The 27,846-nt window shown below is 48.1% G+C and overlaps 2 protein-coding genes across 13 annotated transcripts; one reads left to right on the forward strand and one right to left on the reverse strand.

Moving 5' to 3' along the window:
* Positions 1-857: 857 nt before the first annotated feature.
* ZNF394 (zinc finger protein 394) lies at positions 858-13,289 on the forward strand. 3 transcript variants are annotated; one of them, XM_037990546.2, is made up of 3 exons: positions 867-1,521; positions 2,310-2,436; positions 13,181-13,289. In XM_037990546.2, exons 1-3 carry the CDS (start codon positions 1,066-1,068, stop codon positions 13,201-13,203), a joined length of 606 nt encoding a protein of 201 aa, XP_037846474.1. In that variant the 5' UTR covers positions 867-1,065; the 3' UTR covers positions 13,204-13,289. The 3 variants fall into 3 exon arrangements, with proteins under 3 accessions (XP_037846475.1, XP_037846474.1, XP_008016842.1); XM_008018651.3 differs by lacking the exon at positions 13,181-13,289 and adding an exon at positions 5,997-7,384; XM_037990547.2 differs by lacking the exons at positions 2,310-2,436; positions 13,181-13,289 and adding an exon at positions 5,997-7,384 and having other exon boundaries at positions 858-1,521.
* On the reverse strand, positions 10,997-27,524 carry ZNF789 (zinc finger protein 789). 10 transcript variants are annotated; one of them, XM_073012788.1, is made up of 7 exons: positions 27,257-27,524; positions 24,349-24,446; positions 23,803-23,880; positions 22,222-22,304; positions 20,800-20,926; positions 16,026-16,139; positions 10,997-13,668 (listed from the first exon to the last, which is right to left on the reverse strand). In XM_073012788.1, the coding sequence occupies exons 4-7, from the start codon at positions 22,225-22,227 to the stop codon at positions 12,656-12,658; spliced, it is 1,260 nt and encodes a 419-aa protein (XP_072868889.1). In that variant the 5' UTR covers positions 22,228-22,304; positions 23,803-23,880; positions 24,349-24,446; positions 27,257-27,524; the 3' UTR covers positions 10,997-12,655. The 10 variants fall into 10 exon arrangements, with proteins under 10 accessions (XP_072868889.1, XP_072868888.1, XP_037846486.2 ...); XM_073012787.1 differs by lacking the exon at positions 24,349-24,446; XM_037990558.2 differs by lacking the exon at positions 22,222-22,304.
* Between the last annotated feature and the right edge of the window lie 322 nt (positions 27,525-27,846).

Here is a 27,846-nt window from a genome sequence, read left to right on the forward strand (position 1 = left end):
TTTTTTTGTATAGATGGGGGTCTCCAATTCCCGACTTCAAGCGATCTCTACCCCTCGGCCTCCCAAAATGCTGGGATTACAGGCATAAGCCACTGAGCCAGGCCAGGACACATCTTTGAGCCTCTATTTCCGCATCTTTGTTAGGATCAAAGTCGTTAACATCTGATGTACATGGAAGCACTTAGTCTAAACAAAAAAAAAAAAAACAAAAAAACTTTCTAACCGGGTGCAGTGGCTCACGCCTGTAATCCCAGCACTTTGGGAGGCCAGGGCAGGCGGATCACGAGGTGTGGAGATCGAGACCAGCCTGACCAACAGGGTGAAACGCCATCTCTACTAAAAATACCAAAATTAGCCAGGTATGGTGGCGCGCGCCTGTAGTCCAAGCTGCTGAGGAGGCTAAGACAGCTTGGCGACAGAGCGAGAGTCCGTCTCAAAAAAGAAAAAACAAAAAACTTTGTCCAACCTGGGCAATATAGTGAAACCCCGTCCCTACAAAAAAATTAATAAAGCTGGGCGTGTTCGCGCGCACCTGTAGTCCTAGATACTTGAGAGGCTGAAGCTGGAGAACTGCTTGAACCCGGGAGACAGAAGTTGCAGTGAGCCGAAATCGCGCCACTGCAGTCCAGCCTGGGCGACAGAGCCAGACTCTGTCTATTTAACCCTGAAAGTTCCCGCCCTTGCCGGAACTCGGCCACCGGCTCGGACGCCTGTATTTCCCTGGGCTGCAGGAAACCGTCAAGACCCACTGCGTCGGGCTGGGCTCCGACGATAAACCAGCGAGATGCACCTCACCCCATCAGGCGCCTAGAGAGGCCCCGGAAATGCAGGGAAGGGTGCCGCAGGGCGTCCGTGACGCACTTCCGGCACGGGATGTTTTCGGTGGCTGGACTGAGGGAGCTGTAGGCGCAAAGCTGAGGAAAGGAAGAAGTGTGGGAGAGGGGCCTCGTGTGGTGGGGCCCGGTGTTTGGGACCGGAGGGTTTGAGGGCTGATGAGTTCCTTGGGTTTGCTCTTTCTTCACCTGAAAGGAAGACTCCAGGAAGGGCAGCACATGCCGGAGAAAGATGAATTCCAGCTTGACCGCCCAGAGTCGCGGCAGTGACGCCGAGTTGGGACCCTGGGTGATGGCTGCGAGGTCCAAAGACGCGGCGCCGTCCCAACGCGACGGACTTTTGCCCGTGAAAGTGGAGGAAGACTCACCCGGAAGTTGGGAGCCCGGCTATCCAGGGGCTTGGCCAGACCCCGAAACTTCTCGACTGCACTTTAGGCAGCTGCGTTATCAGGAGATGGCTGGACCGGAAGAGGCGCTGAGCCGGCTCCGAGAACTCTGTCGTCGGTGGCTGAGGCCTGAGCTGCTCTCCAAGGAGCAGATCCTGGAGCTGCTGGTGCTGGAGCAGTTCCTCACCATCCTGCCCGAGGAGCTGCAAGCCTGGGTGCGAGAGCACTGCCCGGAGAGCGGGGAGGAGGCAGTGGCCGTGGTGCGGGCTCTGCAGCGAGCGCTCGATGGAACCTCACCTCAGGTGAGAAGCGAAAGACCCATTCTGGAGGTGGGAGTGTGGAAAATAGGCGTGTATGGGGTGCTCTGCGTTTCGGAAGTTATTTCGTTATTACATTTCGTGTGAACGTTGGGGTGTGTATGGACTTCCTTTCCGCAGGCCACGGTGACAGATCCATCCAGGAGATGACTTTATAGACCTCAGCATAAAGCCAACACGGATTACTGGTTTTCTTTTTTCTTCTTCTTTTTTTTTTTCTTTTCTGTTGTTGTTGTTTGAGGTGGAGTTTCAGTCTTGTCGCCCAGGTTGGAGTGCAATGGCGCGATCTCGGCTCACTGCAACCTCTGACTCCCGGGTTCAAGCGATTCTCCTGCCTCAGCCTCCCGAGTAGCTGGAATTACAGGCGCCCGCTACCACGCCCGGCTAATTTTTGTATTTTTAGTAGAGATGGGGTTTCACCGTGTTGGCCAGGCTGGTGTCAATCTCCTGACCTCAGGTGATCCGCCCGCCGTGGCCTCCCAAAGTGCTGGGATTACAGGTATGAGCCACCGCGCCCGGTCGTGTGTACTTTTAATCTATATCATATTTCCATTCCCATACATCACAGTGATACAAGTTAAAGAAATATTTTGCTCTTACCTACCCCCAAAATTAGTGTAAATAGTCCACAGAAAGGCTTTTTAGGATTATAAGAGAATGTCAGCCTCTATCTCTGATCTCTCCAAACTCCCTGGTCAGTACAAGACTCAAGAAGAGTGATAGTGCTGTACAGGGACAGCAGGTACTGAATTGGGCTCTTGTGTTGTTCCCAGGGGATGGCGACTTTCGAGGACATGGCTGTGTCTCTAACCTGGGAGGAGTGGGAGCGCCTGGACCCAGCACGGAGGGACTTCTGCAGAGAGAGTGCACAGAAGGATTCCGGGGGCACAGTTCCGCCTAGTGAGTGCTGTTGCTCTGCTGGTTTATTGTGGTGTGTGATTTGTGAAGGGGTGGTCCATTACCATCCCTGAGCCATTATGCCATTCCCAGACTTGGGCTGAGGGCCTTCAGGTGTCTTCTGTAACCCAGGCAGGAGCCTATGTACTGCTAGGTGCTAGATTCAGCTTTTTGCTTTGGTTCATTTTTAATGTTTTATACATACAGAAAACTATTAAAAAAAAAAAAATAGATAATGACCATCCCCTGTGTCCACCACCCAAGTTTATCCGATCTTAATACTTGGCCATATTGCCAGAGAAATATGTTACAGCTGGAGGTGAGGCTCCCACATAGCCTCCTGGAAATCCTTCCCCTCTGTCCTTCTCTAGAGGTAGCCAGTAAGCTGACTGTTGTGTTTATGACTTCCATGCATGTCTTATATTGTCTCTACATAGACACGTAGCTCCACGCTGTATATCATTACTGTATGGCTTTTTTTTAACTCAGTATTACATTTTTGAGATTTACTCATGTTGATGCATGGAGCTCTACCTGTTTCACTGTCCAGATACTCCAGAATTCTATCCGTTTCTGTTAATGGACATCTAGGTGTCTTAAGTTTTAACCATTACAGCGTTGCACCGAACATTCTTGTATATTCTTGCATATTTTTGTGTATTTGTTCCTATGTTGGAGTTTCTGAAGAGGATATGCCTAGAGACAGGCAGTAGTCCCCTCTTCCTGGTTTTGCTTTCTGTGGTTTCACTTACCCACAGTACGCAGTACAACCAGATATTTTAAGACAGAGACCACATTCACATGACTATTATTACAGTATAGCATTTGTTTTTCATTTTTTGTCTTTGGTTTTGGGGGTTTTCTTGAGATGGAGTTTTCCTCTTGTTGCCCAGGGGGAGTGAGTGCAGTGGTGTGGTCTCAGCTCATTGCAACCTCTGCCTCCCAAGCCAAGCAGTTATCCTGCCTCTGTCCCCTGAGTAGCTGGAATTACAGACATGCCCCACCATGCTCAGCTAATTTTGTATTTTTAGTAGAGACGGGGTTTCACCATGTTGGCCAGACTGGTCTTGAACTCCTGACCTCAGGTGATTCTCCTGCCTCAGCTTCCCAAAGTGCTGGGATTACAGGTGTGAGCCACCAAACCTAGTTAAGTATATTGTTATAATTGATAGTTACTGTTAATCTCTTAATGTACCTAATTTATGAATTAAACTTGATTAAAGGGATGTATGTATAAGAAAAAACATTTTATATATATATATATATAGAGAGAGAGAGAGAGAGAGAGGCTTTGGTACTGCACACAGTTTCAGGCATCACTGGGGGTCTTGGAATGTGTCCCCACAGAGAAGAAGAGACAACTGTATGTTCATCTTACTCTCCAAAGAGCTCATAACTAATGTATACGCCACCAGCAATATTGAGAATTTTTCTTTCTCCACATTCTCGTCAACGTTTGCTGTTGGCCGGGCACGGTGACTCTCACCTGTAATCCTAGCACTTTGGGAGGCCCAGATGGAAGGATTGTTTGAGGCCAGGAGCTCAAGACCAACCTGGGCAACACAGCAAGACCCCATCTTTTTTAAAAAAATTTTTTTAATTAAAAAAATAGTAATACATTTTGGCCAGGTGATAGCTCACGTCTGTAATCTCAGTACTTTGGGAGGCCAAGGTGGGCGGATCACAAGGTCAGGAGTTCAAAACCCACTTGGCCAACATAGTAAAACACCGTCTCTACTAGAAATGCAAAAAATTATTCGGGCCTGTGATGCCTGATGTGCAGGGGCCCTGGCACCCTGCTTACCCACCCATCCCTTCCGCTGCCCCTCACCCACTCTGGCCACACTGCCTTGCTGCTTCAAAATATGCCAAGCCCCTCTGCCTCCTGGTCTTTGTGCTATGTGACCGCTCTGCCTGAAATATTCTACTCTAGCTCTGTAGGAAGCAAAGCTTCAGAGCTTTGCTCAAATTGCTCCCTTGTGCCGGGTGTGGTGACTCATACCTGTAATCCCACCACTTTGGGAGGCCGAGGTGGATCACGCCTGTAACCCTAGCACTTTGGGAGGCCGAGGCAGGCAAATCACTTGAGGTCAGGAGTTCAAGACCAGCCTGGCCAACATGGTAAAACCCCGTCTTTACTAAAAATACAAAAATTAGCCACGCCAGTTAATGGGCACCTATAATTCCAGCTACTCAGAAAGCTGAGGCAGGAGAATCACTTGAACCTGGGAGGTGGAGGTTGCAGTGAGTCGAGATCATGCCACTACACTCCAACCTGGGTGACAGAGTGAGACTCTGTCTCAAAAAAATAAAAAATAGGCTGGGCGCAGTGGCTTATGCCAGTAATCCCAACACTTTGGGAGGCCAAGGCCAGGTGGATCACCTGAGGTCAGGAGTTTGAGACCAGCCTGACCAAGATGGTAAAACCCCATCTCTACTAAAAATACAAAAGTTAGCCGGGTGTGGTGGCACCCAGCTACTCTCGAGGCTGTGGCAGGGGAATTGCTTGAACCTGGGAGGTGGAGGTTGCAGTGAGCGAAGATCATGCCACTGCATTCCAGCCTTGGCAATGAGCGAAACTCCATCTCAAAAAAAATAAAATAGCTGGGTGCAGTGGCTCACTCCTGTAATCGCAACACCTTGCAAGGCCAAGGTGGGTGGATCACAAGGTCAGAGGAGTTTGAGACCATCCTGACCAAGATGGTGAAACCCTGTCTCCACTAAAACTACAAAAAAATTAGCCAGGCATGGTGGCGGGTGCTGGTAATCCCAGCTACTCGGGAGGCCGACGCAGGAGAATCACTTGAACCTGGGAGGCAGAGGTTGCAGTAAGCAGAGATCACACCACTGCACTCCAGCCTGGGCAACAGAGTGAGACTCCATCTCAAAAATACAATAAGATACGGTAAGATAAAATAAAATATAAACTGGGTGCTGTGGCTCACCCTGTAATCCGAGAACTTTGGGAGGCCAAGGCAGGTGAATCACAAGGTCAGGAGTTCAAGACCAGCCTGGCCAAGATGGTGAAACCCCGTCTCTACTAAAACTAGCAGAATTGGCACCTGTAATCCCCGCTACTTGGGAGGCTGAGGCAGGAGAATCACTTGAACCCTGGTGGCAGAGGTTGCAGTGAGCCGAGATCGCGCCACTGTACTCCAGCCTGGGCAACAGAGTGAGACTGCGTCTCAAAATAAATAAATAGGGAGGCCGAGGCAAGCAGATCATGAGGTCAAGAGATAGAGACCATCCTGGCCAACATGGTGAAACTCTATCTCTACTAAAAATATAAAAATTAGCTGGATGTGCTGGTGTGCGCCTGTAACCCCAGCTACTCTGGAGGCTGAGGCAGGAGAATCACTCGAACTCAGGAGGCAGAGGTTGCAGTGAACTGAGATCAGGCCACTGCACTCCAGCCTGGTGACAAAGCAAGACTCCGTCTCAAAAAATAAATTAATTAAAATAAAAAGTAAAAGGGATTTGAGGATTTAACATTCTGCCAGCACTTGCTTATTTCAGTGTTGCACAGAAATGCAATGGCAGGAATTTGTATTTTCATGTTTCAGGTTTGGAAAGCAGAGCTGAGAACAAAGAGTTGATTCCAATGCAAGAAATTTTAGAAGCAGAGCCACAGGGGCGACTACAAGAAGCGTTCCAGGGGAAGCGCCCCCTGTTGTCTAAGTGTGGCAGTACCCATGAGGACAGCATGGAAAAGCAGTCCAGAAACCCCTTCCCCCTGAAACTTGAAAATTCTCCTGAAGCACAAGGACGCAACAGCATCTCAGATGTCAACAAGAACGGTTCCATAGAAGGGGAAGACTCTAAAAATAATGACCTGCAGAACAGTGCCAGACGCTCCAACCTTGTTCTGGGTCAGCACATCCCAAAAGCAGAGAGGCCCACAGACGGTGAGGAACACGGGAACAAGTGCAAGCAGAGTTTCCACATGGTGACGTGGCACGTGCTGAAACCTCACAAGTCTGACAGTGGAGACAGTTTCCATCATTCCAACCTTTTGGAGACCCAGAGGCAGCTCCGTGAAGAAAGACCTTATAAATGTGGTAACTGTGGGAAGAGTTTCAAACAACGCTCTGACCTCTTTAGACACCAGAGAATCCACACAGGTGAGAAACCCTATGGCTGCCAAGAATGTGGGAAAAGCTTCAGCCAGAGCGCTGCCCTGACCAAGCACCAGAGGACACACACAGGTGAGAAGCCATACACCTGTCTGAAATGTGGGGAGCGCTTCAGGCAGAATTCACACCTAAATCGTCATCAAAGTACCCACAGTAGAGACAAACATTTTAAATGTGAGGAATGCGGGGAAACCTGTCATATTTCCCACCTTTTTAGACATCAGAGACTACATAAAGGGGAGAGACCCTATAAGTGTGAAGAATGCGAGAAAAGCTTCAAACAGCGCTCTGACCTCTTTAAACACCAGAGAATCCACACTGGGGAGAAGCCCTATGGATGTTCTGTCTGTGGGAAACGCTTCAATCAGAGTGCAACCCTCATTAAACACCAGAGAATTCACACTGGAGAAAAGCCTTACAAATGTCTCGAATGTGGGGAAAGATTTAGACAAAGTACACACCTTATCCGACACCAAAGAATTCATCAAAATAAAGTGCTGTCGGCTGGGCGCGGTGGCTCACGCCTGTAATTCCAGTACTTTGGGAGGCCAAAGCAGGCAGATCATTTGAGATCAGGAGTTTGAAACCAGCCTGGCCAACATGGTAAAACCTCGTCTCTACTAAAAATACAAAAATGAGCTGGGTGTGGTGGTGTGTACCTGTAATCCCAGCTATTCAGGAGGCTGAGGCAGAGAATCACTTGAACCCAGGAGGCGGAGGTTGCAGTGAGCCAAGATCACGCCACTGCACTCCAGCCTGGGCAACAGAACAAGACTCTATCTCAAAAAAGAAAGAAATAAAGTGCTATCATTTTGATATGTTTCTGTGTGACTTGGCCTGTTTCTTTTCCTGTCCAGAATGACATTCCTTGCCATTTGGAGCATATCAGTCAATTATGGATCTTCCTTGAGGATCTCCTACAAGATAGGTTCAATCTGTCCTGAGCCCTATTACAGACTGATAGTTTCAGTGAGTGAGGAATGAGGAAGTAAGGGGCCTTCTGAAATGTGCTGGTGCCAGGTAAGAGACTTCTGATGATAAGAGTGAGGCCAACATGTAACAGGGTTCTGTCCTTGCCATCTGTGCTCTACCTTTATTTATGTGTTTATTTTTGAGATTGGGTCTCGTCGTATTCCCCCGGCTGGAGCTCAGTGATGCGATCATGGCTCACTGTGGCCTCAACCTGGGCTCAAGTGATCGTCTATCTTAACCTCCTGAGTAGCTGGGACCACAGGCACACTACCACACCCGGATATTTTTTTTTTTTTTTTTAAAGAAATAGGGTCTTGCTATGTTGCCCAGGCTGGTCTCAACCTCCTAGGCTCAAGGAATCCTCCTGCCTCAGCCTCCCAAAGTGTTGGAATTACAGACATGAGCCACCACACCCAGCCTACCTTTATTTACTTTTGGTTTTTTTTTTTTTTTTTTGAAATGGAGTCTTGCTCTGTCACCCAGGCTGGAGTGCAGTGGCATGATCTCAGCTCACTGCAACTTCCACCTCCTGGGTTCAAGCAATTCACCTGCCTCAGCCTTCCAAGTACCTGGGACTGCAAGCGCACTGTGCCACGCCTGGCTAATTTTTTGTATTTTAGTAGAGATGGGATTTCACCGTGTTGCCTAGGCTGCTAGTGAACTCCTGAGCTCAGGCAATCTGCCCACCTCAGCCTTCCAAAGTGCTGGGATTACACACATGAGCCACCACGCCCAGCCTCTTTATTCACTTTTGAACCAAATCTTGCTCACTACAGTTACCTCAAGAATGTATTTTAGTCTTTTAAAATTTGCCTTTGTCCTTAGATGGTAGAGAGGGTTTCAACTACTTCATAATCCCCAGAAGACCTGGTAAAGCTCAGTGCTCACAAGAAACACTCTATTTTTCACTTTCCAGAAAACCTAATTTTACATAGTCCCTCTTTCCCATTCTAGGGGCCTAGGAGTTCAGTTTTTTGACTTACTGATTTCTTTTTTTTGAGATGGATTCTTGCTCTGTCACCCAGGCTGGAGTGCAGTGGCATGATATTGGCTCACTGCAGCCTCTACCTCCCGGGTTCAAGCGATTCTCCTGCCTCAGCCTCCTGAGTAGCTGGCATTACAGGCACCTGCCACTGCACCCAGTTAATTTTTGTATTTTTAGTAGAGACGGGATTTCACTGTGTTGGCCAGGCTGGTCTCAAACTCCTGACCTCAGGGGATCTGCCTGCCTTGGCTCCCAAGGTGGATTTTTTTTTTTTTAAGACAGTCTACCTCTGTGGCCCAGGCTGGAGTACAGTGGCACGATCTTTGTTCACTGCAGCCTCCACCTGCTGGGTTCAAGCAATTCTCCTTGAACTGGAAGTTCCATTTTTTTTTTTTTTTTTTTTTTTTTTTTTGAGACAGAGTCTCGCACTGTCGCCCAGGCTGGAGTGCAGTGGCCGGATCTCAGCTCACTGCAAGCTCCGCCTCCCGGGTTCACGCCATTCTCCTGCCTCAGCCTCCCGAGTAGCTGGGACTACAGGCACTCGCCACCATCCCTAGTTAACTTTTTGTAGTGTAGTAGAGACAGGGTTTCACTATGTTGGCCAGGATGGTGTCTATCTCCTGACTTCGTGATCTGCCCGCCTTGGCTTCCAAGTTTCTAATCATGCCTTGGACTTTCCAGTGACCAGCCCCCAAGTTGAACCCATCGGGAATCCAAGAGTTGCCTTATTAGAACAAAGACATGCACCACTAAGAAAATTCCAGTGGGTTTAGCAGCTCCGTGTCAGGAACAAGTGTCAAAAGACCAAGTATTAAAAGATGCTCTTGGCACCCTTATCCCTCAGGAATTCTCCAAGGTTTGGGGAGCTCTCTGCTAGTCACTGAGGATGAAGACCAAATATATATTTATCATGATATCACAAGGCTTATTATACAAATTTTGAGTATTTCGTGCAGAAATGAATAAAATAGAACATAAAAATCATCTCCAGTAGAGCAAGTGTGCTTGTCCTTTCCAGGTCCTATGAAAATGAAGGGAAGGGGGTGTCTGCTCAGCTCCACTAGGGGCACCCACCATCACGGTCAAGAGACCACCCTCTCCCAATGCAGGTGAGCTGGGGCACATGTGATAGAGGCCTCTGCTTCAAGGAATATCATCAGGAAGCAGCAGTCAGGGCACTACCGGCCTCTGAAAAACACAGGGCAGAACCATGGGTCTAGTCTGCGTGTAGGTAATGGTGGCTTCTCTTGCTCTAGGAACTGTCTGGAAACTGAAGGGTGTCTGGCCTGGACAGCATCTACACCTCCCTCTAAGTCTGTAGCCATCTCAGGATGGGTGCGCTTTGGATATGACTACTCAATGAATTACAGTTCTCTCCTGTTTGTATCTTCTTTAAACATAAGGATTAATCTGAGTGACAAGTGCCTGAATGCCTGGTCATTGGAGAAAATTGTAAATACAAACTATCTTTTTTTAAAAAAATTAATTAAAAAAAAAAAACAAGGTCTCACTGTCGCCCAGTCTGGAGTGCAGTGGCATGATCTTGGCTCACTTGCAGCCTCAACTTCCTGGGTTTAAGTGATCCTTCCACCTCAGCCTCCCAAGCAGCTGAGACTACAGGCACACAACCACCATACCCAGCTAATTTTTGTACTTTAAAAGTATAAGAGAGACTGGGCGCAGTGGCTCACGCCTATAAGTCCAACACTGGGAGGCTGAGGCTGGCAGATCACGAGGTCAGGCGTTCAAGACCAGCCTGGCCAACATGGCGAAACCCCATCTCTACTGAAAATACAAAAATTAGCTGGGCATGGTGACGGGTGCCTGTTGTCCCAGCTACTCAGGAGGCTGAAGCAGGAGAATCGCTTGAACCCAGGAGGCAGAGGTTGCAGTGAGCCGAGATTGCACCACTGCACTCCAGCCTGGGCGACAGAACGAGACTCCATCTCAAAAAAAAAAAAAAAAAAAAAAAAAAAGATGAAGTTTTGCCATGTTGGCCAGGCTGGTCTCAAAACTCCTGGGTTGAAGTGATCCATCCACCTCAGCGCCTCAGCATCCCAAAGTGTTGGGGAATCAGAGGTGTGACCCACTGCACCTGGCCTGAGAGCAATTTTTTTTTTTTTTTTTTTTTTTTTGACACAGGGTCTCACTCTGTCGCCCAGGCTGGAATGCAGTGGTGCGATCTTGGCTCACGGCAACCTCCACCGCCCCGGTTCAAGCGATTCTCCTGTCTCAGCCTCCCAAGTAGCTGGAATTACAGGCACCCACCACTACACCTGGCAAATTAGAACAATGTTTAATACAGACATAGGATGATGTTTAGGATATCAAAATAATTTACGTGGATCTCTTATATTGTTGAGCTTTAGGGAGCAAACACTCAGCTCAACCTATTTAAACTGAATGTCAGAATGTCCTTAGAATAACTGTGAAAACAGAAGGGATATGGCTCCTCAGAGACCATAATTGACACTTTTTGAATACAAGGAGTTTATTTGTTGGGGAGAGGTTGCAATACTGTTAGGGAAGGTGGAAGACAGAGAAGTCACCCAATGAGGCAGCTACCATGGTGAGTGCCTGTGTGCAATTCCTAGGGAACCTCTGGAAACTAAAACACATGCTTCAGAGTTTTCCACACGTGGGGAGATGGAGAATTTGGTGTTTATCAAATGCCCATCAATGATTGGTTGACGGCTGCTCCCAGGATGTCTCTTTTGCCCTCAGGCCACAAGGTGCAGACACAGTCAGATGACGCCCACAGAAGGTGTAAGTAAGGCCAAAGGGACTTCGGCAGGGCCCACAGCACCTATTACAAATACTGACTTATAGCTCTTACCAGAATCTACTAACACATTCATTTTAGATTATGGGCAACTTTTTTTTTTTTTTGAGACGGAGTCTTGGTGTGTCTCCCAGGCTGGAGTGCAGTGATGCAATCTCGGGTCACTGCAACCTCTGCCTCCCGGGTTCAAGTGATTCTCCTGCCTCAGCCTCCCAAGTAGCTGGGATTATAGGTGCCCGCCACTGTGCCTGGCTAATTTTTGTATTTTTAGTAGAGACGGGGTTTCACCATCTTGGCTAGGCTCGTCTTGAACTCCTGACCTCATGATCCACCCACCTTGGCCTCCCAAAGTGCTGGACAGGTGTGAGCCACCACGCCCGGGCTGATTATGGGCAACTTTTAGCAGTTCTTCATACCTCACTAGTTACTAGTGAGTAGCCCTTAGTTTTTTTTGTTTTTTTTTTAAGTCTATACATTAGCAGGTCATAGTTGTATGTAATACAGGAAAGGCATTCTTCTTCAACCTTTTTTTTTTTTTGAGATGGAGTCTCACTCTGTTGTCCAGGCTGGAGTGCAGCAGTGTGTTCTCAGCTCACTGCAACCTCTGCCTCCCAGGTCCAAGCAACTCTCCTGCCTTAGCCTCCCAAGTAGCTGGAACTACAGGTACATGCCACCATGGCCAGCTAATTTTTGTATTTTCAGTAGAGACAGGGTTTCACCATGTTGGCCAGGCTGGTCTTGAACTCTTGACCTCAAGTGATTCTCCATTCTCAGCCTCCCAAAGTGCTGGGATTACAGGCGTGAGCCACCACACCTGGCCCATTCTTCAGTCCTTCAATCATTCACAACCCATTCATTGGTCCCCAGCCTGGCGACCACAGGGCAAAGCTTCTATGGCTCCCTTCTGCCTTAACTAGGCTGGAGGGGATGAGGGCATAGAGGGTGCAAGAGAGTGAACACAACAGCCTAGTAAACTTTTCTCTTTTCTTTTTTTTTGAGACAGCCTTGCTCTGTCACCCAGGCTGGAGTACAGTGACACATCATGGCTCACTGCAGCCTTAAACTCCTGGGCTAAAGCAATCCTCCCACCTCAGCCTTCTCAGTAGCTGGGGCTGGAGGTGTGAGCCACACCTGGCTTGTTTTTTGTAGAGATGGGATCTCACTATGTTGCCCAGGCTAACATTTCCTTTGAAGTGTTTCTTCACTAGGGCAGCAGATTGGCCACAAAAAGAGGGCCCCCACAGAAAAACCCTTTGTTACATTTATTGCTTTTCATGAAAACAATCGTGTGATACACACTTGAAGTAGAAGTTAAGTTGTAGTCCTTCGATGACTGCTTTCCAGTTAATATCACGTGGATATCTGTCCTTTGTGAGTGCCCTGGTGCTTAATAAAGCTTGTGTGCCACTTGAAAGATTTTCCACATATGACACATTGGTAGGGTTGGCTTCCGGTGTGAATGACCTGATGGCGAAAAAGATTCCTCTTAAAACTAAACGTTTTCCCACATTCTCCACATTGAAAGAATTCCTCCTTTGTATGGATTCTTTGATGCTGAATGAGATCCACATTCCGACCAAAGGACTGGCCACAATCACTGCATTTATGGGTGTTCGGTTTACTGTGAATCTGTTGATGACACAGAAGGGTTGAATGCCGGCCAAAGGCTTTTCCACACTCAAGGCATTTATGGCGTTTTTCTCCACTGTGGATCACCTGATGTCGAATAAGGGTTGAATTCTGACTAAAGGTTTTTTCACATTCACTACATTTGTAGGGTTTTTCTTTGGTATGAATCCTCTTATGTTCAACAAGATACGCGAGCTGCCGAAAACACTTTCCACAGTCATGACATCTGTATGGCTTGTTTTGCAGGTGACACTGTTTATGGACCGTAAGAGCTGACCGCTGTCTGAAGGCTTGCCCACATACCTTACATTCAAAGGGATTCTCTAAGAAGTGAATTCTTTGATGTTGATCGAACCATGCCTTACGCCTAATGACTTTTCCACATTCACTGCATTCGTAAGACTTTGCTCTTGTGAGAATTTGCTCGTGCCCCAAAAGAAAAGATCTTTGATTGAGGGGTTTGTCATCCTCCTCATACCTGCCCTGCTTCCACCTGGTTTGCACATTCTCATCTTGAATAAGGTTGAGGTTTTGAAGGAAGCCCCTGCTGTATTCATCGCCACTAGTAGGGAAAGTAAGCCTGCAACTGTCCACAAATCCTTTACACTTATGTAACTTTTCTGAAAGTTTCTCGGCCGATTCCTGCATTACCACTGATATCTTATATGACTCTAAATCTTCAGAAAATTTCTGTTTTGGAGTTAGCTTTTTCATCCTGTGTCTGGCTTCAGAACCTAGCCAAATAACAAGAAAAGATGTAAATGACCTATCCACTGCAGAAGAAAAAAAGGAAGAGAAGCCAACTGTTAGGGCTCTAGGACAATCAAATGAAGCTAAGAAGTGATCTCTTGTTTACATCATCACACTCAAGAGGCCAAAATTCTGAATTTTTCTTTTTTTTTTCTTTGAGACAGAGTCTCGCTCTGTTGCCCAGGCTAGAGTGCAGTGGCATGATCTCAGCTCACTGCAACCTCCGCTTCCCAGGTTCAAGTGACTCCCCTGCCTCAACCTCCCGAGTAGCTGGGATTACAGATGCCAGCCCACCATACTCAGCTAATTTTTGTATTAGTAGAGATGGGGTTTCACCATGTTGGTCAGGCTAGTCTCGAACTCCTGACCTCAGGTGATCCACCTGCCTCGGCCTCCCAAAGTGCTGGGATTACAGGCATGAGCCACTGCACCCAGCCCAAAATTCTGAATTTCAATGGACTCTTCACTGTCATAACAAAAAGAGCTCTCAGCACCAACAAACTCACTAAAAATGCACAGGAGTGTGTATGCCAGAGAATGTGAGAGCAGAGCCCATCACCATTATCAGAAAAACAACTTACTCTAGTAAGTTGTTTGGCACCACTGAGTGGTGCCAAATAAATGTCAAAGAGGTAGCGTGTTATTTTTCAAGATACATGCTTTTTGTTTGAGACATGCCTAGGCCAGAGTGCAGTGGCATGATCTCAACTCATTGAAACCTCCACTTCCTGGGTTCAAGAGATTCTCGTGCCTCAGCCTCCCGAGTAGCTGGGATTACAGGCACGCACCACCACGCCTGGCTAGTTTTGTTATTTTTAGTAGAGATGGGGTTTCGCCATGTTGGCCAGGTGGGTCTCAAACCCCTGGCCTCAGGCGATCTGCCCATCTCGGCCTCCAAAAGTGCTGGGATTACAGGTGTAAGCCACTGTACCCGGCCTAGATACAAGTTTTTAATAACTCTAGGTGAAACATCTGCTTAAAAATGGACAAAGTATAGGATAGAACAGAAAAGGAACCAGAGGGAAATAGGGACAAAAGCCAACTGACTAGAGCAATGGGTCTCAACTAGGGGTGAGCAGGGTTCAGACAATGTCTGGAGACATTTCTGGTTGTCACACCTGGGGAGGTTCAAATGGCATCTAGTGGGTGCAGGCCAGGGCTGCTACTTAACATCCCAAAATGCACAGGACATGCCCCCATACTGCGCCCAGAGAATTCATCAGCCCAAAATGTCAGTAGTGCCATGGAGAAACCTTGGATGTGAAAAACAGGAGGAGCTGCATCAGGACACAGTAAGTAGAAAAATGCAGATATGTCAGGAAATACGGGAGTAATATGGAAACAAAACAAAGCAAGGGAACAAGAAGCAGCACAGAGAGAGGACAAGAAATGAGGGTGGAATCAAGGGGCATCTAGGGTGCCCTGAGAGCTGTCACTTAGAAAACACTAGAGCAGCTGTGTCCGAGCAGCGCTTTTTCCTGCAGGAGAGAGAGGATGAATGTTCTAGACTTGAAGTCAAACCCCAGTGTCCACCTCCCAACTGTGAGAGTTCTTTTTTGAGGGTCTTGCTCTGTCACCCAGGCTGGAGTACAGTCACGTAATCTCAGCTCACTGCAACCTCTGCCTCCCAGCCTCAAGCGGTCCTTGCACCTCAGCTTCCTGAGTAGCTGGGACTACAGGCATGCGCCACCACACCCGGCTTCAATTTGTATTTTTTGTAGAGATGGGTTTTCACCATGTCGCCCGGGCTGATCCTGAATGCCTGGGCCCAAGTGATCCTCCTGCCTCTCCTGCCCAAAGTGCTGGGATTACTAGTGTGAGCCCCCATACCAGGCCTGTGTGAGTTTTGTTTTTTTTTTTTTTTGAGACAGAGTCTTGCTCTGTCACTCAGGCTGGAGTTCAGTGGCACGATCTTGGCTCACTGCAGCCTCTGCCTCCCAGGTTCTGGCAATTCTCCTGCCTCAGCCTCCCAGGTAGCTGGGATTACAGGCACACACCATTACGCCTGGCTAATTTTTGTATTTTCAGTAGAGACAGGGTTTCACCATGTTGGCCAGGCTGGTCAACTCCGGACCTCAGGTGATCCACCCGACTTGGCCTCCCAAAGTGCTAGAATTACAGGCGTGAGCCACCACGCCCGGCCAAGATTTCTTAATCTTAGTCTCTTCATCTGGGAAGTAGGGATGCCGATCTTCCTCCCACCTCACAGGGCAGCAGTGATGAAGAAGTGATAATATATGCCCAGCACCTGGCTCTGCGTCTGGCACAGAGAAGGGGCTTCACTAACGTGCCTTCCCTTCCTCTTCCTGATTCCACTCGCCTGGGTCTCTTCCTCACCCACCTGGGCAAGCACTACCGGAAGCCTTCCTACTCCCAGCTCTCGGTAGATCCAGGATCCACTGCTCGTCCCAGTTCTCCAGCTGACAGATCACCTCAGGTTTGGGAAACTGAAATCCTACTCATGGGGAAGTAAATGGGATGTGGCCGTTAGTGAGTTACAGAGACATGGCCCGGGGGCTCAGTGGCAGGCAGAGATAAGGACAATAATCAGAAGGGCTGGTGAGAATAGAGATTGGCACAATCTTTGTAAATATCTGGCAGTCTTTATTGAAAGCCTGAACAATGTTCATACCTTTGGCTGTGGTCATTTCACTCTTAGAAATATAACCTAAAGTACAACTGCAACCAAGATGAATGTGCCAGAGACGTTCAGCACAGTGGGATTGCAGCGTCAAACTGGAAATAAACTGAATATCGAAAGGGAACAATTAAATCAAGTGTAGCACATTAATGCGGTGAAGGCATAAGTATTAGGCAGATATTAAAAATCCTTGTATTCAATTGTTTATTTTTTTTATTTTTGAGACGGAGTCTTGCTCTGTAACCCAGGCTGGAGCGACAATCTCGGCTCACTGCAACCTCTGTCTCCCAGGATCAAGTAATTATACTGCTTCAGCCTCCCAAGTAGCTGGAACTACAGGCACCCGCCACCATGCCCAGCTAATTTTTGTATTTTTAGTAGAGACAGGTTTCACCATGTTGACCAGGCTGGTCTCGAACTCCTGACCTCAGGTGCTCCACCCACCTCGGCCTCCCAAAGTGCTGGGATTACAGGTTTGAGCCACTGTACTTAGCCAACTATGTATTTATTTATTTATAAATTTATTTATTTATTTTGAGACGGAGTCTGTGCTGTTGCCCCCACCCGGCTAAGTCTTTTATTTTTATTTATTTATTTTTTTAATTTTAATTTTTATTTTTATTTTTTTTGAGACAGAGTTTCACTCTCGTCACCCAGGCTGGAGCGCACTTGTGCCATCTCTGTTCACTGCTACCTCTGCCTCCCAGGTTCAAGTGATTCTCCTGTCTCAGCCTCCCAAGTAGCTGGAATTACAGGCACGTGGCCACCACGCCCAGCTAATTTTTGCATTTTTAGTAGGTATGAGATTTCACCATTTTGGCCAAGCTGGTCTCGAACTCCTGAACTCAAGTGATCTGCCTGCCTCGGCCTCCCAAAGAGCTGGGATTACAAGCATGAGCCACCACGCCCAGCCCAACTATTTATTAAAATAGAAAAATGCTGCCTATGTATTTTAAAGCAGAATACAAAACTCACATATAGCATGATCCAAATTTTTTTTTTTCTGAGACGGAGCTTCGCTATTGTTGCCCAGGCTGGAGTGCAATGGCACAATCTCAGCTCACCACAACCTCTGCCTCCCGGGTTCAAGCAATTCTCCTGCCTCAGCCTCCGGAATAGCTGGGATTACAGGCATGTGCCACCACGGATGGCTAATTTTGTATTTTTAGTAGAGACAGGGTTTCTCCATGTTGCTCAGGCTGGTCTTGAACTCCCAACCTCAGGTGATCTGCACGCCTCAGCCTCCCTCCCAAAGTGCTGGGATTACAGGCGTGAGCCACCATGCCTGGCCCCAAATTTTGTTTTAAAAACTATGTAGTGTGTGTGTTATGTATGCGTGTGTAAGTAATTAATACAGTTTGAGCATCCCTAATCCAAAATGCTCCCAGATCTGAAACTTTTTAAGCACTAACCTGACAGAAGTGGAGACTTCCACACCTGACCTCATGTGACCAGTGGCAGTCAAAACGCAGGTGCACAACACACAGTTAATTCAGCCTTCTCCAGGGAAAGATAAAAGGACTTTCAAGATATGCGTCTGAGGTGTATATGAAACATAAGTGAATTTCCTGTTTAGACTTGGGTCAGGTCCTCAAATTATCTTACTACATATATGTGAGTACTCCAAAATCCAAAAAAAAATCCGAAATCCAAAACACTTTTGGTCTCCAGCATTTTGGATAAGGGATCCTTGCCCTGTAATAGACACAAGACGGATTGGAAAAAAGGAAACCGAAATGTTAATAACAAGAGTTATTTCTGGAAAGTAGGCCCGCAGGTGATTTTTATTATCTACTGTATGTACTGACGTATTTTCCAAAATTTCTGTGATCAAAATTATTTTTAGAACTAGTAAAATCCATAAAAAGAGGGCAGGGATATAGTAAAAAAGCACTCTCAGCCAGGCGCGGTGGCTCACGCCTGTAATCCCAGCACTTTGGGAGGCTGAGGTGGGCGGATCACCTGAGGTCGGGAGTTCGAGACCAGCCTGACCAACATGGAGAAACCCCATCTCTACTAAAAATACAAAATTAGCCAGGCGTGGTGGGGCATGCCTGTAATCCCAGCTACTCAAGAGGCTGAGGCAGGACAATCACTTGAACCCGGGAGGCGGAGGTGCGGTGAGCAGAGATCGCACCATTGTACTCCCACCTGGGCAACAATAGTGAAACTCTGTCTCAAAAAAAAAAAAAAAAGGCCGGGCACGGTGGCTCACGCCTGTAATCCCAGCACTTTGGGAGGCCGAGGCAGGTGGATCACCTTAGGTTGGGAGTTCAAGACCTGCCTGACCAACATGGGGAAACCCTGTCTCTACTAAAAATACAAAATTAGCCATCCGTGGTGGCACATGCCTGTAATCTCAGCTACTAGGGAGTCTGAGGCAGGAGAATCGCTTGAACCTGGGAGGTGGAGGATGCGGTGAGCCGAGATCGTGCCATTGCACTCCAGCCTGGGCAACAATAGCGAAACTCTGTCAAAAAAAAAAAAAAAAAAAAGACGCACTCTCAAATGTTACTATTGGGTATGCAAAACAGTACAAATTTTGTTGAAGAATCATTCAGTAATCAATAAAGATTAAAGTGCCATCTCATTTAACTTCAAAATTCTGATTTTGGGAAAGTATCTTGGGAAATGATCAAAAATTCATATAAAGATTTACACTTAGAAACATCTATTCAAACATTATAAATACACAAGCAAACCAACGAACAAAAACAAAGCCAAGCTGAATGTTCCCACATGGAAAAACCATGAAATAGTACCATGGATCACACAATGGAATTATATTATGCTTGTTTACTGATTCTGTGGGGAAACACTGATACAATAATGTTAAGTTTAAAACAGATTACAGGATTACACATAGACTATGTTCAGCTACTTTTGTAAAGGCATAGGAAAAAAAGATTGGAAGGAAATCTTCCAAAATATTAACAGTGTTACTCATGAACACTTTCCTCTTCTCCTCCTTTTCTATGCCTTCCATGTACTTATGTATGCTCTTGTAATGTCTTTTTTTTTTTTTGAGATGGAGTCTTGCTCTGTCGCCCAGGCTGGAGTGCAGTGGCGCGATCTTGGCTCACTGCAAGCTCCGCCTCCCGGGTTCACGCCATTCTCCTGCCTCAGCCTCCCGAGTAGCTGGGACTACAGGTGGCCGCCACCACGCCCGGCTAATTTTTTGTATTTTTAGTAAAGACGGGGTTTCACTGTGTTAGCCAGGATGGTCTCGGTCTCCTGACATCATCCGCCCGCCTTGGCCTCCCAAAATGCTGGGATTACAGGCGTGAGCCACCGCGCCTGGCCTTGTAATGCTTTTAAAGGGAAAATTAAAATTATAAAAATCCAGAGGTAGGTGGACGATCCCACAAGAGGTGGTCAAGACTCTGTGCTAAGAGTGTCAGTGTAGGGGTTAAACATGTGGTCCCGGAAAGAAAACTATTTAGCAAGGCAATTCCCACAGTAGGAGACTACAGTGGAATAGGACAAGGTAGGCTCCTGAAAAGATGGAAGCAGTGAAGGTTCAGAAATGAAGTTGGTTTAAAATCATTTCCTGAGCACCCACTAATGCTACACACCAAGAAGTTACCCATTTCCAGAGAAAAGAAAGAAAAAGACTTTCAAGAGCATAAGAAGTGAGCCTTTGGAATGTCAATCTACCATAATTCTCAACTCCTGCAGGTCTTACAGATGAGGAACATGGGGTGAGAGTGAAGAACGCATGAAGTGTCTCTGTCTGAGCCCTAACACAACACGACTATTCGCTGTCCCCAGTCCCTTATGTGAAACCCTTAGGACCAGATGTGTTTCAGGAGTCAGAATTTTTCCAATTTCAGAAAGGTGACCTGGTGTAAATATTTTACATAACGTATCATCCCCAGTAAGGTTTGGAGTGGTGCCCTCAAATACAGTTATTTTTGTTGTTGTTTTGTTTTGTTTTGGGACAGAGTCTCACTCTGTCGCCCAGGCTGGAATGCACTGGCATGATCTTGGCTCAGTGCAACCTCTCCCTCCTGGGTTCAAGCGATTCTCCTGCCTCAGCCTCCCAAGTAACGGAGACTACAAGCATGCACCACCACAACCGGCTAATTTTCGTATCTTAAGTAGAGATGGGTTTTACCATATTGGCCAGGCTGGTCTCGAACTACTGACCTTAGGTGACCCACCTGCCTCAGAATCCCAAAGTGCTAGGATTACAGGCGTGAGCCACCGCACCCGGCCTACACTGTTATTTCTGAAGTTGGGTATACAGATATGCACACCAAGTTGGAAAAATAAAGACAATAAATGGTTTCCTATGGGATGAAGTCAGGTTTCACTGTGGTGATGTCTGGTCAGGGCTTGTAGCTACACAAGTTATGAAAAAAACTTTCAGTTTTCAGCACTTTTTCTGATTCTGGAATTGCAGATAAGGGACTAAGGGCTTGCAAAGACACTCAGAACACAGACAAAGCCCAATCTTCAAGCCGTGTCCTACCCAGCAAGACCATGTTCCTGTAGTTCTCCAGCATCACATCTCGGTAGAGGTCCTTCTGACCCCAGTCGAGGTGGCCCCACTCCTCTCTGGTGAAGTACATCGCCACATCCTCAAACGAGAGCAGCTCCTGGAAAAGTAGCTGATAAAGGTAACTGCAATTCTTACAATAACTTACGCACAATGATTATTCCACAGGTGAGGAAACCGAGGTTTGGGAGGTAAAGTGTGTAGGCCAAGGGCACCGAATTCATAAGGAATAGACTCAGGGCTCCTTTCAGGCCTGATGGCCCTCAGGCCAGACATGTGCTGGCTTCCATACCACGGGGTCAACATACTTAATCTCTAAAAGGGCCAGATGGTAAATATTTTAGGCTTTTCAGGCCCTCTGGTCTCTGTTCCAGTTCCTCAAATCTGCTGTTGATTTGAGGAACAGCAAATCAACAATTTGAGTAACAGCTTTTGTGTTGGAGCACAAAAGCAGCCATGGACAAGTAAGCGAATGGGTACAGCTGTGTTTCAGGGAAACTTTACCAAGAGGTCGAGGGTAGTCTGCTGACCCCTGCTCTATAAAAATAACCTATTGCTTCTGCCCCAGCTTCCCTACGAAGAGATGATGTCACTGGGGGATTGGTTAATGTTCAAACTATTGACAAAGGGATGAATAGTCTCAACGAACATGAACAAGAAATGTGGAAGCTCACAGGTGCTGGCCACCCTGGGGAATCAGGGCCTGCTAGGTCTGAAGGGGTAAGGTGGGGAGGGGTGCTGGAGCCCAGAAGGCTGCTGGAAGGGGAGCAAGACTGCAGCTGGGGCCGAAGAGGATGCAGCCACACCCATCCCACAGCCTGGGGAGGGAGCCGTGGGAAGAGAAACCCAACCTCAGTTTCCCCCAGACCTCTGGAACCCTGTTCCCTGTCCTCCAACCCTCTTCATCCCATTGCCACAAGCCAAGCAGATGCCGGAGACCAGGGGAGCCCGTTGCTGGAGAATATAAAAGGTATAGACCAAGGCGCAGACGCCTGGGTAGCATATCCAGAGGGGGCAACAGTGGACACGGCACAGTGAGCACAGGGGACATTACATCTGCAAGTGACTGTCCCCCTCCAGTGGGCTGAGCACCGAAGCAGCCATACTCTCACTCCCACACCACTGCAGCCCTCGGGGCAGAGGGGCCCAGCGGCTGTGTACAAACTCCCTGCTCTCACAAGACACTGCGTGGGTTCAGCAGGGACGCGTGCAGGGAAACAGCAAATGTTCGCTGTCCTGTAAGTGGTCAGTAACAAGAAATGCCCACCGTCATCCTGAGAAGCTTCACGTAGCTCCCCTCTGTGGGCACACACCAGAACCTCCCAAATTATACGGACATTCTTTCCTGCCTATCAAACCTGAGTTCCACTGCTATGGTTGCAGGCCCTTTCTCACCATCATCCAGAATGTCACTCTTTTACCAGAGCTGCGCTGCAGTGTCCTCAATCTGACCTACTCAGCCACCTGCATTCCCGCACCTGCACAGGGTTAACAAGCATGGGAATAAAGTGGCTTCATCTCCCAGAGTCATTGTGGCAAGGTAACTCCTCTCTTAACATCCACAATAGGTTCTTGGAAACTGATTTTTACCAAAAGTATGTACAGCAGCAGGTCCTGGAATAACTTTGTTTCACTGTAACACTGATGGGAAAAAAAATGGTTTTGATATACAGTTTCCCTTAAAGTTGCAGTTTCCAAGAACCCATCAACAGCTAGGACCTGTATGTTGATAGGTGGCCCCAAATGTTGCTTAAAAGTTCCATTTCTTTTGTTTGGTTGGTTTTTTTTTTTTTTTTTTTTTGAAACAGAGTTTCACTCTTGTTGCCCAGGCTGGAGTGTAATGGCTCGATCTCAGCTCACTGCAATCTCCACCTCCTGGGTTCAAGCAATTCTCCTGCCTCAGCTTCCCAAGTAGATGGGATTATAGGCATGCACCACTACACCCAGCTAATTTTTATATTTTCAGTAGAGACGGGGTTTCACTATATGTTGGCCAGGCAGGTCTCAAACTCTTGACCTCAGGTGATCCACCTGCCTCGGCCTCCCAAAGTGCTGGGATTCCAGGCATGAGCCACCAGGTCCGGCCTCTCCTTTCTTTCAAACTCAGTCTCTTCTAAGTCGGGCACAGGGGCTCACGCCTGGAATCCCAGCACTTTGGGAGGCTGAGGCAGGTGGATGGCTCGTGCCAGGAGTTCAAAAACAACCTGGGCAACATGGTGAAACCCTGTCTATAAAAAATACAAAAATTAACCAGCCGTGGTGGCATGTACCTGTGGTTCCAGCTACTTGGGAGGCTGAGGTGGGAGGATCACCTCAGTCTGGGAAGGTCAAGAGTGCCATGAGCCATTCTCATGCCACTGCATTCCAGCCTGGGCGACAGAATGAGACGCTGTCTCAAAAAAAGATAAAACAACTCAGTCTCTTCTAATCACCCTCCATAAGGCTACAAATTCAATAACTGACCTTCCATTATACCCTTTCATAAGAACAGTTCAGAATTTATTATGAGAAGTTCCTTACACATCTCTCTCTCTAATCAGGCTGTAATCTCCTACAGATAAGTGTTGATTTCCCAGCACAGAAGACAGCACCTGGAGTGTACAGCAGTAGATGCACGATAATGCTCATGGACAGAAACAATGGACAACTACTACAGTAACAAGAGCAACAACTTAACACAGTGCTAAACTGTAACCAGATACTGCGCAAAGGACTTCACGGGGCATTTGCCATTGAATCTTCACAATTCGCTGTGATACGCACGCTCATTGACCCAATTTATACAAAAGAAAACTGGAACCAGATTGTTTATATAACTTGCTGAAGGGAGCCCGTGTGACTCCAGAGGCTAAGCTCTCTACATCGCACTGTCTAACAAGGAAAACTCCCCGCACTGATGAAGAGGGCTCAACCTGAGGAAGGAGCTGCTGGTGGCAGTGACTATGCTGAGGAAGCAGAGGGGGAGGCACAGCTCACCTTCCCCCTGGCTGGTGGGAACATGGCTTCCACGGCCTGGTCTTTGACAAGGGGTGGGATCCTGGGCGTCAGGCTGAGCTGGAGAAGAAAAAAAAGATAGTAAGGCCCGCCCTAATTTGAAGCTCTCTTGCTTGGCAGATCTGGGACCAGGAATACCAATGGGGCCCACGGACAAAGCTTAATACAAAGTCCCTGTGTTTGGTGTTGGAACATGTGATGAAATACACGAGCCACTACAGTAAGTCTATGAATTTCTGAGGCTAGAGCAATTTCCCAAGCTCTATCCAAGGGAACCTGCAGCCCTGCCCTCCCCTTCTCCCTAGAACATGTCATCCTCAGCACCTCATATACAAAGGGACAGCAGATAGACCACATATAAAAATAGCTCTCTGGCCAGGTGCGGTGGCTCACGCCTGTAATCCCAACACTTTGGGAGGCTGAGGCAGGTGGATCACGAGGTCGGGAGATGGAGACCATCCTGGCCAACATAGTGAAACCCCGTCTGTACTAAAATACAAAAAATTAGCTGGGTGTGGTGGTACGCACCTGTAATCCCAGCCACTCGGGAGGCTGAGGCAGGAGAATCGCTTGAACCTGGGAGGCAGAGGTTGCAGTGAGCCGAGACTGTACCACTGTACTCCAGCCTGGCAACAGAGCAAGACTCCGTCTCAAAAAAAAAAAACAAACAAAAAAACAAAAAAACAAACAAACCACACATAGCACTCCACATCCTGCAGCAACTGGCTCTGGAAACCAAACCATAGCCTCTGAGGCACGGGCCCCACATCAGGACTTGATCAATAACAGCTTTATCCAAAATTTTGCTCCCCACTCCCTGTAATTTAGGACCAACAAGAGAAAGCCAAATGCTCCCCTCCCCTATCACGCAGGATGTTCGAGTCTAGTTATCCTAGGGATTCCAGTTAACCAGCTTTTCTTTCTCTAAATCTACTTATGTATTTCTAACCCTGCTCCTACAGCCAGCTCCACCTGCTAACAAGCCCCCTGTGAAAGTGTTCTGGGGGGGTCCCTCAACCCCCACCTCTAGCCTGGTGATTTGCTAGCAGGATTCAGCAACAGTAACAATTACAGACTTGCTATCTTTTTTTTTTTTCTAGACAGAGTTTCATTCCTGTCATGCAGGCTGGAGTGCAATGGCACAATCTCTGCTCACAGCAACCTCCACCTCCCAGGTTCAAGCAATTCTCCTGCCTCAGCCTCCAGAAGTAGCTGGGATTACAGGTGCCCGCCACCATGCCCAGCTAATTTTTTTGTATTTTTAGTTGAGATGGGGTTTCACCATGTTGGTCAGGCTGGTCTTGAACTCCTGCCCTTAGGTGATCCACCCACCTCAGCCTCCCAAAGTGCTAGGATTACAGGCGTGAGCCACTGCGCCTGGCCTACGAACTTGCTTTCTAAGAGTGAATTTTAATGAAATTCACTTTCATTTTAATGGATGCCCCTCAAACACAGTTCACCTTCCCTGAAAGAGTTTAGAACACCCTTTGCCTTTTTCTTTTTTTTTTTTTGAGATAGAGTCTCGCTCTGTCGCCAGGCTGGAGTGCAGTGGCGCGATCTTGGCTCACTGCAAGCTCTGCCTCCCGGGTTCACACCATTCTCCTGCCTCAGCCTCCCGAGTAGCTGGGACTATAGGCACCCACCACCACGCCCGGCTAACATTTTGTATTTTTAGTAGAGATGGGGTTTCACTGTGTTAGCCAGGATGGTCTCAATCTCCTGACCTCATGATCTGCCCGCCTCAGCCTCCCAAAGTGCTGGGATTACAGGCGTGAGCCGCCACGCCCAGCCTTTTTTTTTTTTTTTTTTTTTTTTTTGAGGAGTCTCTATCACCCATGCTGGAGTGCAGTGGTGTAATCATGGCTCACTGTAGCCTCGACCTCCTGGGCTTAAGCAATGCTCCTGCCTCAGTCTCCTAAGTAGCTGGGAGTGCAAGAGTGCACCACCACGTCCAGCTGTTTGTAGTTTTTTTGTAGATGGGATCTTGCTATGTTGCCCAGGGTGGACCTTCTGCCTCTTCAAAAAGGTACACTCTAAAAACTATCCTGATCAGTGGCTCCCAGGCTGGGGCAGAGGCCTCATCCTTTTCATTCTCTATACCAAACTTGTCCAACCCTCAGCCTGTGGGCCGCATGTGGCCCAGGACGACTTTGAATCCAATCCAATACAAATTTGTAAACTGTATTAAAACGTTATGAGATTTTTTTGCGATTTTTTTTTTTGCTCATCAGCTATTTTTAGTGTTTGTGTATTTTATGTGTAGCCCAAGACCATTCTTCTTCCAATGTGGCCCAGGGAAGCCAAGGATTGGACAACCCTGCACTGTATTTATTGAACATCTGTTTGTGAAGGCTGTGCATCTGGATGTCAGACTTGCTAATGAAAAATTAAATGGAGTCCACGTTTTGGGTATAGCCCTAGGCCAACCACCCACAGCCACATAAGGCATTTAAAATACACTGATTTCTCCCTTGAGTTCAGGAGTTGGAGACTGCAGTGAGCTACGATGGCACCACTACACTCCACCCTGGGTGACACAGCGAGACCCTGTCTCTCTTAAAAACAACAGGCCTGGCGCGGTGGCTCACGCCTGTAAATCCCGGCACTTTGGGAGGCCGAGGTGGGCGGATCACGAGGTCAGGAGTTCAAGACCACCCTGGCCAACATAGTGAAACCCCATCTCTACTAAAAATACAAAAATTAGCCGGGCATGGTGGCGCGTGCCTGTAGTCCCAGCTACTCGGGAGGCTGAGGCAGAAGAATCGCTTGAACCCGGGAGTTGGGGGTTGCAGTGAGTCGAGATCGGGCCACTGTACTCCAGCTCGGGCAACAAAGTGACATATCGTTTCAAAAACAACAACAGCAACAACAATTCCTTATTTCCCTGAAAAGTGTGCGCTGACCAGGAAGGAAGCTTTTTTCCCGTCCGCATTTTAAACGGAACCAATCAGCTACAGATGCAAGGCTGATCCAGCTCGACTTACCCTAGAAGGAATGCAAGTTGATAATGGCCAATTACAATCAAGATCACTGCACTTCCTCATTTAGCTTTCTAAGCTGCCATTGGAACAATTTGCCAGCTGTTCCTCTGCATGCACAATAAACTCAAAACTTTAACTGGACGGGATTGTTAACTTTTGAGAAATTCCTAAATGCTGCTTCTTCACAATCACGTGAACACCTTCCACTAACAACCACGGCTCATCTCCCACTCTAACAAAACCAAGCCCCGGCGTTCACCAGCCATTCATTCTTCGGACTTTGCTCCTCTCGCTGCTGAAGACTTGACACCGCCGAAAATACTCAAAAGCCGGTGCCACGGGTCCCGAGAGCTGCCGCACAGGCCCGGGAGCGTCCCCTGAGAGCCGGGGGTCTCCGCAGTGGCCTCCCCCAAGCACCCACGCCCCCCACAACACTCGCTTCCTTCTCCCCAAACCTGCTGATGCCTCCGATTCTCCGCCGCGCCGCCTCCACCAGGTGCGGCCGCGGGGCTGGGCTCTCCTCTCGGGGTTCCCAGGCCCGACCCGGGGTCTGTCTGGTCCGCGCCCCTCGGCGAACCACCCCTTGCCCGAGCAACGGGCACAACCACCCTGGCAGCCTCAGAGCCTCTCGCTGGCTCCACCTGCGCTCGCCGAGCGAAGCGTCCCTGCCAGCGGCCCCTCTAGGACCGCGGAGGCTTCGCGACTCTCTTGTCAGACAAAGAGAGTGGCGCCCGCGCGAGTGGGCCCGGACCAATCGACGGCCGCCCTCCCGCCCAGACCAATCAACGGCCGCATACAGCACCCGGAGAGTCACGTGACGAACAGGGCCCCGCCCCTCCTGTTTAAACACAACACTATTTACAATTATTCTATGATTCAGGAGCGACACAATTCGTTTCTTTGGCTGTGTGTTTGTGGAGGGGAGAAAGGTTATCAGAGGAAGGAAGAAAAATGGGCCAGGCGCGGTGGCTCACGCCTGTAATCCCAGCACTTTGGGAGGCAGAGGCGGACGGATCACGAGGTCAAGAGATTGAGACCATCGTGG

The sequence above is a fragment of the Chlorocebus sabaeus genome, chromosome 28, assembly GCF_047675955.1.
Source record: "Chlorocebus sabaeus isolate Y175 chromosome 28, mChlSab1.0.hap1, whole genome shotgun sequence".
Lineage (NCBI taxonomy): Eukaryota > Metazoa > Chordata > Mammalia > Primates > Cercopithecidae > Chlorocebus > Chlorocebus sabaeus.